This window comes from Peromyscus californicus, unplaced genomic scaffold (genome assembly GCF_007827085.1).
Source record: "Peromyscus californicus insignis strain IS unplaced genomic scaffold, ASM782708v3 Scaffold_9__1_contigs__length_137607984, whole genome shotgun sequence".
NCBI lineage: Eukaryota > Metazoa > Chordata > Mammalia > Rodentia > Cricetidae > Peromyscus > Peromyscus californicus.
Genome location: NW_026294617.1, coordinates 106,948,127 through 106,960,698, shown reverse-complemented (window position 1 = coordinate 106,960,698; position 12,572 = coordinate 106,948,127). Strand labels below are relative to the sequence as shown.

The following is a 12,572-nucleotide window of genomic DNA, read 5'->3' as shown; positions in this document are numbered from 1 at the left end:
TCGTTTGACCTGAGCAATCAGGAGAGTGACAAATCCCCTAAGTTCAGTTTCCCCAGCAGGACAGAGTTGTACTGTTTTAACAAGGGGCTGAATGGAAACCAATCAATCAATCTGCTCTTTGCATGACCCCATTTCCTCCTTCCTCCTCAGGCCAACTGTTCGGCCACACACAGCACTGCACTTCTCCATATTTTCATGAAATGCTGCTTGATTTAAGCCAAAGAAGTCACTTAACTAAATCCATTCAAATTTTATCTTTTGACAGTGACTTGATTTTTATTTTTTTAAGATAGGGTCTCACTAGACTAGAGGCTCTTGCCTCTGCCTCCAGAGTGCTGGGGTTAAAGGCCATGCCACCACTCCCATCTCCAATCTTCTTTCTTGACCTTCACCTTTTCCTAGGTCTCTGTCGCCATATCTCTAGCACTTTGAAAATTTGTACTCACCCTTAGGCTTATTTCTATACTTCTAACGCACAAAAGGCCTGTGGTTAAAATTGGTAAAATGTAGGAGGGAGCAAAATGGACAAAGGTCTGTATGTTACCCGTGTTAGTTCTTGACATTGGTTCTGAAAAGTACAAGTACCACGTTAGCCACTTATTCATCACAGTGAATTTCACCTAAGCATCAGTTTATGATTAATAATCACAAGTGTAACGCTAGCACTCCAGCTATACGTAACTTAACCCAACTCTAGCTAACTCACCCCAAGCATCCATTTCACTGAGCAGACTTTACTGTCTGCCCTGGGACATTTCAGAGCACACGCGACGCTGGCAGCAGCAAAAGGAAATAATCGGGAGTAAGGCATTTGCCAGTGGAATAGGTTAAGCACGAAACCCGTTTTTCTAAATAAAGACCGTAAAACCAGCCAAGTATCCGACAGACCTGAGGTGTATTTCAGGCAAGAAAAAGCGTTGTGAAGTTTGAAGCTGTTTAAATTCTTTTTTTTTTTGTTGTTTTTTTCGAGACAGAAAGATAGTATGTGTAGTTTCAATATACAAATGCAAAGCAAAATGAAAGCGCTGATAGCTGTGCTCGTCTGCAAACTAAGAAATACCATCTCCGGCTACCCCGAGCGACCGCAGGAGCTTTATGGTTAGGCAAACACGAGCGTCTCGGGCACTGGGGGTGGGGTTGTGATGCTGTTTGCGGGCTGATTGGAGCGGAGCTGTGCTGTGGGCGGCACCCTGCTGACGTCACTGAGATGAGCCCCGCCCCGCAGGAATCAGTAGGGGTTCCAGCATGGCCCTCTGTCAAAAAACGCACCTCTACTTGCTCTGAAATAAAGCATCTTCTGTTCTAGACTCGCAACTTTGCAAACAGAGGAGAGGACAGTGCCGCTACAGTCCGTGTGAGCGAGACCCCAAGTCCCACTCGTGCGCATGCGCTGAGGGCTATACCTTAAGCCGAGACCGGAAGTACTGCGAAGGTAAAGTACGCAGGCGCTGAAAGATATCCTGTTGGCAGGTACAAAGCTACAAAGCACTCTGCGGATGAAGTGCGCATGACTGTTTGTGACTTGCGTTGGGGGTCGGGGCTGTCCAGGATTCCAAGGGAAACAAACTTTAAACCTTTCCTTCCTTCCTTCCTTCCTTCCTTCCTTCCTTCCTTCCTTCCTTCCTTCCTTCCTTCCTTCCTTCCTTCCTTCCATCCTTCCTTCCATCCCTCCTTTCTTCCTTCCTCCCCTCCCAGAAGAGGACATTTTCTTCTGTTTTAATTTTTATTATACTCTCAGGTCTTTTTTATAGACTTACGTTGCTAGATGAAGCCCACTAGGAATTTGCTGAGGGGCTGATAAAAGGCCAGGATTTTTTTTTCTAAAGATTTATTATTTTTATTCCATGTGTATGTGTGCCTGCATGTACTTGTGTGCACCGTGTGCACACTTGGTGCCTATGGAGGCTATAGAGGGTGTGGGATCCTCTGAAACTAGGGTTAAGGATGTGGGTACTGGAAACCAAACCCAGTCCTCTGTAAGGGCAGCAAGTGTTCCTAACCTCTGAGCCATCTCTTCAGTTTTAAGGCCAGAGTTTTCTGAGTGCAGCCAATAGATCTCTTTGTTTGACTTTGTGCAACATATCAGGAAGAGCAATTTCTTTTCTTAACTTTTATAAATATTTTAGGAGTGATTCCATAGCTATCATCAGTTTGGGAGTACTCCTCACACATCTTACCCATAGAGTACTCATCACACATCTTACACAAGATCCAGAGAGAACCCTGGGAGGCTGAATCCAGCTGGTTCCTTCTCTTGGCCTCCCGTTTGGAAATTCCTGTCCAATATTATAAGCCCTGGAGAAATAACTGCTGTTTTTTAGGAGCTGCAGTGGCACACACATTCAGAGGAATTAATTGGCTTCAGGCACATCTAGCCTGTGGCTGTTAGAGTCCCATGCTTCTGCCCACAGCTAGTGCTGTGACTTGTGTCCCAGAGTCAGAGGGTGACAGGTTGGCACTTCAGTTAGAGCAGAGCTGTTGGAGAAGTGTCCCTCTTGAGGTGAGGTTATCTGGAGAAAGACCCAAAGCAGGACAGGAAATACACTAACCTGACTAAAATATTCAAATTCCAGCTTCACTGGAGGCTATAGCAGGATTGAAGTTCAGGGCCAGCCTGACCTCAGTGAGTTCAAGGAGAACTTGATGCCGTGGAGGTGTGGGAAGACCCTTTCTCAAAAGGGAGGGAGGTGCACGTGCAGTGGGCACTCAGTGTCGGAGTGCTTCCTCAACACACATGAGACTCCCGGTTCAATACTCAGAGGACGTTGTGTTAATTTTATTAAAGGATAATGCCCGTCTAAAAATCTGAGAAAGTGCCTCTCTGGGTCACTCTGGCACAATAGGAGTGACTTTCACGAGCTCTGAACTGTCTTCTGTCACCCTCTCTGAGGACTGGAGAAGCAGCCTTCCCATGGCCAGTTGCAGTAGAAGCAAGCAAGAGATGCCCTGCTCTGTGCTAATTGGGGATATCACAATTCATTTGCAAGGATAATCATCTGACTGTGGGTTGCTGTTGTCCTTGTGCAGATATCAATGAGTGTGGACTTCAGAACCATGGCTGTACTCTTGGGTGTGAGAACACCCCGGGATCCTATTACTGCACATGCCCCGCAGGGTTTGTTCTGCTTCCTGATGGGAAACGGTGCCACGGTAAGCCGCAGCAAGCCTTTGTCGCATTATTTTATTTTCAATAATGTCCCTAAACTGGCTGTGATCTGAGTTGGTGCTCTTCAGTTCGCTGTGTGCATCAAAATTACCTGGGCATTTTATTTCATTTGGCTTTATAAAACATGGATAGTTGAAGCTGGACATTGTGGTACAGGTTTGTAATCCCAGCACTCTGAAGGCTGAGTAGGAGAATCACAAGTTCAAGACCAGCCTGAGCTACATGGAAGGACCTTGTCTTAAAAACCAACAATCACATGCATAATACGGGCCTATTAGAAAACAAAAACAAAGACAAAAAAACCTTCAGGAGGAGGGAAATAAAACTATATAAATAAACAAACATTTTACCTATATTATCTAATATTTCACAGTGTATCTCTAAAAGAAGGACATGTAATAAATAGTCATGATACATTATTGCACCTAAAAAGTAACTATGATCAATCCCTATTTAGGGTTTTTATTGCTATAAAGAGACATCATGACCATGGCAACTCTTATAAAGGAAAACATTTAATTGGGACTGGCTTACAGTTTTAGAGGTTTAGTCCATTATCATGATGGTGGGACATGGCAGCATACAGGCAGACATGATGCTGGAGAAGGAACTGAGAGTTCTACATCTTGATCTGCAGGCAGCAGAAGCAACTTTGTACCACACTGAGTATAACTTGAGCATAGGAGACCTCAAAGCCTACCCCCACAGTGATGTGCTTCCTCTAGCAAGGCCACACCTCCTAACAGTGCCACTCCCTATGGGGGCCACTTTCTTTCAAACCACCACAATCCCTAAGTGTAATATCTGTCAGTTTTTAGATACAATCACAATAGTACTGTAACCTTAAAAACTGATAATTCTTAGTAACATCAAATATCAATTTTCCTATAATCTTTTATTATGAGATTGTATAAAAAACTAATAAAAATGAAACTTTCAAGTCCACATAAGCTTGTGCTGTAGAGGGTATTAATCTGAATTATCTTTTAAACGTCCTGTACATGATGGATTTGTTTGGATAAGTAAGTGTTCAAATAAAGACTGTGTGCTAACTTGATGCAACTATCTCTTCTTTTTTTTTTTTTTTTTTTTTTTTTTTGGTTTTTCGAGACAGGGTTTCTCTGTGTAGCTTTGCGCCTCTCCTGGAACTCACTTGGTAGCCCAGGCTGGCCTCGAACTCACAGAGATCCGCCTGGCTCTGCCTCCCGAGTGCTGGGATTAAAGGCGTGCGCCACCACCGCCCGGCCATCTCTTTTTTTTAATTAAGAGATTTTCTATTCGTTTTACATACCAATCACAGATTCCCCTGTCCTCCCTCCTCCTGCCCCCTGCTTTCTTGCCCCCCCAACCCACTCCGCATTCCCACCTCCTCCAATTGAGGCAGGTCTAAGCCCCTCCCCCCTGCACCAAGGCTGAGTAGTATCTCACCATAGGCACTAGGCTCCAAAAAGCTGGCTCATGCACCAGGGATGGATCCTGATCTCACTGCCTGGGGGTCCCCCAAACAGTTCAAGCCAAACAACTGTCTTACCTATCTAGAGGGCCTAGTCCAGTTCCATGGGGGCTCCACAGCTATTGGTCCACAGTTCATGAGTTTCCACCAGTTTGGCTAGTTGTCTCTGTACTCTTTCCCATCATGGTCTCGATGTCCCTTGCTCATGGAATCCCTCCTCTCTCTCATCGATTGGACTCCTAGAGCTCGGCCTAGCACCTGGCTGTGGATCTGTGCATCATGTACCTATTTCTTACATATTCTTATTATCCCTTGCATAGTAGTCACTAAATTAACTATTTTTATTTATTCCAGGGCTTTTTGCTTTGTGGCTTTCGTTAACTACACTTTTGTAGTGTCCCTGAAATATTCTGCAAGCTATACAAATTACATCTATAGACCGAATTAGATTCAGCATTGACATTTCTTGGCCAGAATACATTTGAAATATACTTGTAGATATAATTTGCTACTGAATTAGTCATTTCTAGGTTTGAGGGTCATTGATGTTAGCAGGTACTTACTAAAAAGGGAAACAGAAAATATTTTAAATTTCTATGGATGTCTCCAGTGCAAATCTAGGGTTGCATATTCAGTTACTTTCTACTTTCTAACTGATGCTGTTAGCATGACTGATGTACAGATGCATATTTGAAATCATGTTTATTATGTAGTCCTGTTTTACAGATGATGGGGAATAGGTGTGTCTGTATTCCTCTGTTTTTATGAGACCAGACTCGCTGCTGAACTTGATGGAAAATAAATAATGAACTACTTTTATCATCATTTCATGTCTTAGACTTGCTTCTGACCTATTAGTAGATATCCTAAAAGATTGGATGTAAATGGGTTGGCTCTAGGGCCCATGGAATGCCAACAATAACATATACTATTTTACTTAATTCTTAAAACATCTAGAAATTTTATGATACACATTTTCAATTTATGTTTTTAATGTACTGGAATTAATTTTGGAGCAAACTATAGAGTAGGGCTTAAGTTTACTCAACTCACTCTGCAGTTATTTCTGGCTCACTGTTGGTCTTTTACATGCACACCCCTTTAAACTAACACCTTCTGCAGCACAAGCTGTGTGGACTTGAAGGTTTCGTTTTTTTATTAATTTTGTTTTCGACAGTCTCATTAGGGTAGTGTAGGTTGGCCTTGATCCTGGGGTTCTCCTGCCTCAGCTTCTCTTGGCTGGGATTACAGGTATGTGACATCATTCCCAGTTGGAACCTCTTCTAATCTGAGCCTTGTCTGCCCTGTCCTGTCCTAATGTCTGTCTTTCCCATTCCCATTTCCCAGTGTTCTGAAGCTGCATGCTGTCACACACAAGTGCTGCACTCTAGGAATTTATCTTCTGCTTTAGTACTTGTTAAGAGCCTCTCATTTCTCTTAATCACACACAAAATACCTTTGCCTTTTCTACCAAGTGTAACTGGTCCTCCAGGAGAACTTGAGAATCACTTGGTGAAATTCTATGTAAAATATTTTGGAATTCAGATGACTAACAACTTTTAAAATCTTATTTGAAATAGGAGAAACTCATAGGAGATTGCAGATATTTTCCTAAAATCCTAGCTCTTCAATTTTTTTAGATTGATATTTTGTTCCTCGTTTTCATATTTTCAGTACTATAGCATCTCATAAATGTTAGATTTTTTAAATTTAACTTCCTCCTTTCAGAGTAGCAGCTGATAACAATTTTTTTGTTTGTTTTTGTTTTTGTTTTTTGAGACAGGGTTTCTCTGTGTAGTTTTGGTGCCTGTCCTGGATCTCGCTCTGTAGACCAGGATGACCACAAACTCACAGAGATTCGCCTGGCTCTGCCTCCCAAGTGCTGGGATTAAAGGCGTGCGCCACCACCACCTGGTGATTATAGCAAATTTTCATACGCCAATTTTAACATTAATTTTGACTTTGTTCTTCCCTAACTAGAACTTACTTCCTGTCCAAACAACGTGTCTGAATGCAGCCACAGCTGTGTTCTGACATCAGATGGTCCGCAGTGTATCTGTCCCGAAGGTTCAGTGCTCCAGACAGATGGGAAAACATGCAGTGGTAAGTTTATTTGCCTTTTGTTGACTTGACAATATGAATCTTCTTCAAGACACTGAAAATTTAACCTTATTCCCAAAGCAGACTAGATTTTCCAATTATTCAATAATTTTCCAACTACTGAAAGATGTAGCATGAATCTTAAAAAGTTTTATTAATAAAAACAAACCTGGTATCAGTTATTGGGATGAATGTTGGAAGATCAGAAAGACAGAACAAGCCACAGCTGCCTCACCTCTCCAATTCCTCAGCTGATCCTGTTTCCTCAGATTGGAAGCCTCTGAGTCCTCATCCAGAATGAATCTCAGCTGAACTGTTGCTCAAAAGTCTAAAAGCTTAACCAGGCTCTAGTTCCTGGTCCTCACGCCTTAAATACCTTTCTGCTTCCTGTGTGAGTCACCATGCTTGACTGTATCCTTGAACTCACAGAGATCCAGATGGATCTCTGCCTCTGGAATGCTAGGATTAAAGGTGTGTGCTACCACTGCCTAACCTCTATGCTTAATATTATGGTTGTTCTGTTCTCTGACCCCAGATAAGTTTATTAGGATGCACAATATTTTGGGGAACACAGTATCACCATAGAAAGACATTTATGCAACAGACTAATATGTAAATTTCAGAAGTTTTGAAGACAGCAGAGTGGAGTGATTTCTAGAATGTTCTTTGACATTGTTAGTCCTGGAATAACATTATGGGTTCCTAGCAGCGTAATGTAAACTGCTCAGGTGATCTCAGTGCTTCCAGGTGGATGCAGTGCTTAGCATATTGTTGGCAGCTAATAAATAACCTTCTGCTTTTCTCTTCCTAAAGACATAAGCACATAGAAATCAGGATGAAACTCAAGATTAACAGGAGAATTTTACATAGGTTTTAATTGCTTAAATAAAATATGCAAAAAATGAAAACATGTATTTGGTGGAATTTAGTATTACCCAAATCTGCAATTGAAAATAAAGCAAGTTGAAATAGTTGCAAAGCAAAACAAATAAACAAAAAGGCAAAAGGCAAAAGGCAAAAAAAAAATGTATGAGATAGAAAAATTGTAAAAAAAGAAAGAAAAGAAAAATTGTATTAATCTGCAGGAAGAGTTAGGTCAAACTCCAAATGCACTTCTTGGTCTAGCTGGCTGCCAGCGCATGTGTTCTGAAACTCAGTGGTGGCACACAAGGATGAGGCCCGTTGGCATGTGAAGGGTTAACATCAAAATGCTGGGCTCTGGGAAAGTGGGCACTGTGACGTGTTCCTCTAAACTCTGAACGTTAAGTTGATGGCAGTAGTGTGAACGATTAAGAAATGGGCTTACGGGGAAATACAGGTGGTTCATCAGAGTACTTTCATGCAAACTTGTTCTATCCTGTGTGATACAACATCGTCACCAAGCAGCTGGGTTTTGTAGGTTGTTCATCGCCTGATAATGGTGGATGCAGCCAGATCTGTCTTCCTCTCAGCCCAGTGTCCTGGGAGTGTGGTTGCTTTCCTGGATATGACCTACGACCGGACCAAAAAAGCTGTGCAGCATCAGGTTAGTGTCGTGGTTGTTGGAAAGTCCTTGAAAAAAGATTACATAAAAATAGTGTTACGTTAGAAATATATAAAGTTAAGTTGCCTTTGGATTCTTGTAAAAAATACGATTTTTTAAAAAAGTGTTGAAAGTGGGAGATAAATCCTGTGACTATGAATAATGTAATTAATTATAACATAAAGTTTTTGAAGAATATTTATGCCCACTTAACTAAGCGGGCATCCACCCACTTAAAGCAGGGTATGGTATCTTTAGTAGATGAGGAGGCCGTCATGTGAATGGTCTTAACGGGCTTTATAGTTAAGAGACGTTTAATAAATAGTTGTAGATTGATTTGATTTTGATCTCTCTGGTAAATGTAATAAGTAATCACAACATTTTGGTAAGTTCGGTCTTTTTCCTTCAACTTTTATGTGAAATTTTATGCTTCAGCTGTTTCTTTCATCTTCTGATCTTACATCTTTTGTGTCTTTCCATACCCTTCAAATCTTAGCTTTATGCCAAATTGATTTTGTCTGTTGCTGTCGATTCTGCTGATAACTGAGATGCTTGCCATTCTGATTCTGTGAAGCTCGCCTAAGCCTGACCACAATATTCTTAACTCCCCAAGGTCTTGGTTAATAAAACATAGTGAATCTGGAGAATGATTCGAGGGCATTATAAATTCAAGGAGTTAGGACCCCCTTTGACAAGAAAGGGGAAATGAATTGATGAACTCAACATGTGTGAGTGAAGGAGGTTGCAACCAGAAGACTCATTTGTCTGTGGTTTGGGTTATTTAATCTTGCTCTTTCTGTAAATAAGGACGCAGTGATGGAATCTTAGCAGTGCCACCGTGTAGGAGATGGAGGTCTTTGCCTACCTCACACTGTTGTTGGGGAACTGAGCAAACTGTACTAGGAGTTAAAGAAGACGGAGCAGTGAAACGCAAGAGGCAGAAGGGCCGTGGGTTTAAAGCATGTTTTCAGTTCAGCTCTATATGAAATCTGGTTAACAGGACCACAGCCATTTTTACTGTTTGCAAATTCTCAAGACATCCGACACATGCACTTCGACGGAACAGACTACAGAGCTCTGTTCAGTCGGCAGATGGGGACCGTTCTTGCCCTAGATTATGATCCGGTGGAAAACAAGGTACACTGTTTGTTTGTTTGTTTTTGCATGAACCGATATGTGATATTAAATGACTGGAGGATTTTAGCTTCACTGATGATCTGGGCTACTTGAAAATCCTCTGCCATGCTCATAATCATCAGACCCAGAGCAAGTTAAATATATACATTTGAGGAGCATCAAGGACTCTCTCGTGCTGTGATAACCCTGCCCTGTTCCCTTTTAGCCATCTTACTGGGGAGATTGTGCAGCAGCCTTATTTCAGTCTCTTCTCTGGAGGTGCAGGTGGGAAACTAGCATGATGCTTTGCCCATGGAAGTTGCCCCATGAGTAGGTTTTTGATTTTTTGCTAGTAGTAGGAAGAGGGTGGGTTGGGGTTGGGGCATAAGAAGTATGAGTTAGTAATTGGCGTTTGATATGTGTCACTGGGAGAGAAGACTTAATGACTTCTGAACTGTGAAAAGCAGGAAACAAGCTTTATGCTTATGTGAAAATAGCAGCCTAACATATAGCATCATTTACAGAAATGAGGATGGACTTTAAGTCCAGTGGCCATTTCCCATTCTTTGATTAGTGTTCTCAGTTTCTTGCTGGTCAAACTGTATAGTCTTTGGACCATCTGGAGTTTATTAGAACTACTGAATTCTATGTTTCACCCCAACCACTGAACTAGAACCTGCGTTTTAACAAGATCCCCACGTGATTTGTATGAGAGAGAGATTAAGTCACTTATTGTCACCCATCTTCAGAAGCAGCATAGTCTGTTCCAAAGCCTGTATAGTTGACCTAGGAAGCACTTTGCACCTGCAAAGTTAGGCAAGATGAAGGACCGGAGATGAAAGGAACTTTCGCAAGTATCCGATCTGATGCCCCCATTTCTGTAGTCTGGGAAACTGAGGCAGTTAAGCAAGTAAGTGGTAAAATTGACAGAGTTTCCGTGTTTTCTGAATTGACCTGAAGTGGCATGCTGGGGGCCTGTCCCGCAGAAGGGACATCTCGGGGTGGAGTACAAATGCTGTCATTGACCAGTAGTAAAGATAACTAAATTACCAGTGGGGTGTGTGTGTGTGTGTGTGTGTGTGTGTGTGTGTGTGTGTGTGTGTACTCATGTGCGTGCATCTGTGTGTGTGTGTGTGTGTGTGTGTGTGTGTGTGTGTGTGTGTGAGTGAGAGAGACAGACAGACAGAGACAGATACAGAGAGAGAGACACACACACAGAGATAGAGAAACAGAGACATGTCTTAGGGTTTCTATTGCTGTGAAGAGACACCATGACCACGGCAACCCTTATAAAGGACAACATTTCATTGGGGCTGGCTTACCGTTCAGAGGTCCAGTCCATTGTCATCATAGCAGGAAGCATGGCAGCACACACAGGCAGACATGGTGCTGGAGAAGGGCTGAGAGTTCTGCATCCAGATGGCAGGCAGCAGGAAGAGAGAGAGAGAGACACTGGGCCTGGCTTGAGCATGTGAAGCCTTAAAGACCACCCCCAGTGACTCACTAACTCCAACAAGAACACACCTCTAATAATGCCACTCTTTGGTGACCAGGCATTCAAATCTATGAGCCTATGGGGGCCATTCTTTTTCAAACCACTACACAGAGATTAAGTTGCTTAAGGTTACACATATTTGGGCGTAGCACAGTCAGGCCTTATTGTAGACAATGTCTGTCTGTCTCCAGTAATAATTACATTGAATGACCTGAAGACCTGTTCATCTCCTTTATGTATATTCTACATTATTATTTTGAAAACAAATCAGAAATGCCTAGTTCTCTTTTGCAGATATATTTTGCACACACAGCCCTGAAGTGGATTGAGAGAGCCAATATGGATGGTTCCCAGCGAGAAAGACTTATCAAGGAAGGGGTGGACACACCAGAAGGTCTTGCTGTGGACTGGATTGGCCGGAGACTTTACTGGACAGACAGTGGGTATGTGCCTTGCTGTAGTTCTATGTTGCAGGAGATAGAGGTAAGGAAATGGATGATGCTACCAGCTTTGTCCTCTACTTTGAACGTAGAAGAATACAGCTGCCCACGTGGCGCGGATGAGAGAAGGCTCCATTGTTGTCCGTACTCCGCACCCTTCCCCACCATCAAGCAAGCCTCTCCTTTCATGGGACAGGGTCCACAGTGATACGAGGATGTCAAGGACCAAGAAAGCAAACGACATGCGCTTTTGCAGTTCAGACCACTGTTACCAGTGCAGCCCGAAACCTGTCTGAGCACTGTCAGGAAACATGCTTTGCACGAGGCTCCCTCGTAGGTATCTTCTAGAAGACACAGTAGAGGAGGAGATGGTAGCTGCCTTTTCAGTCAGCCCTAAGACTAGCTTAGAAGAAAGAGCAAACTTTCCCATTAAAAAATGAACGCAACTGCGTGTTACGGAGTTAGTAGAAGTAGCAGACCAGGCATGAACAGTTGCTAAACGAAGGGAAGGTGTACATTGCCAAAGGGATTGGCTGGCCCGATCCTTTCAGTTTGCAGGTGAAGAACTTCAGGCTCAGAGAGGCTGAGGTTGTTCCGGGTAGTTTACACAGCATGTGAGTGACCAGTCTTGCACTAAAATCCGTGTGCTGGCTCCTGCTGAGCAGGCATGAAGAAGAGTGTGGAGATGGGAAGACGTTTTCTGAGGTTGGATGGGGCACGCTCTTTCCCTTTGTGGAGAGAAGAGAAGCAAAGTTGGGAGATCTCTCTCCTCTAGGCACCCTCTGTCCCTGTGGCTGGTGGCCCGTGGCCTGTGGTCTGTGTGAGCCTGAGAATAAACAGTAATGGACAGGAGGAGGGCGGATGAGGAAAGGGGCTGCCTCCTGTGTGGTGCTAAAGAGAACCCACCTCCTGCTTCTGGGAGAGAAGCATGAACCAGACTCCCTTACAAGATGATAGATGTCCTGCGCTCTTGAGTATTTCTTCCGAAGAACTGAAAACCACAGAGTGGTGGCCGTTCTGAGCATCTGCAACCTGTGCGGCCGTGTTCAAGGAAAAGAAAATGAATTAGGGTTTCACATCTGGGAGAATAGCAGCTCCAACTCGGAGTCCCAGGGAGCAGGCTCATGTACTTGTGCTCTGCTGTGCTATGTACAGAAAATCTGGTTACAGGAAGCAAACAGGTTCTTCCCAGTGAGCCTAATGTACAGTGGAGTGTGCAGGTACCGATGGGATGCTCTTTCCGTGTCCAGGTTGAGCATGGCTCTGTACTCATTTGCTTA

The 12,572-nt window shown here is 43.2% G+C and overlaps 1 protein-coding gene across 1 annotated transcript in view; it reads left to right on the top strand.

The window, feature by feature from the left end:
• Positions 1 to 12,572, top strand: part of Egf (epidermal growth factor) — an 83,196-nt gene that overhangs the window by 30,900 nt on the left and 39,724 nt on the right. The window contains exons 6-11 of the mRNA XM_052730495.1: positions 1,307 to 1,432; positions 3,028 to 3,150; positions 6,600 to 6,722; positions 8,119 to 8,244; positions 9,242 to 9,378; positions 11,147 to 11,295. Coding sequence (XP_052586455.1) covers positions 1,307 to 1,432; positions 3,028 to 3,150; positions 6,600 to 6,722; positions 8,119 to 8,244; positions 9,242 to 9,378; positions 11,147 to 11,295 — 784 coding nt within the window. The remainder of the gene's footprint in view (positions 1 to 1,306; positions 1,433 to 3,027; positions 3,151 to 6,599; positions 6,723 to 8,118; positions 8,245 to 9,241; positions 9,379 to 11,146; positions 11,296 to 12,572) is intronic.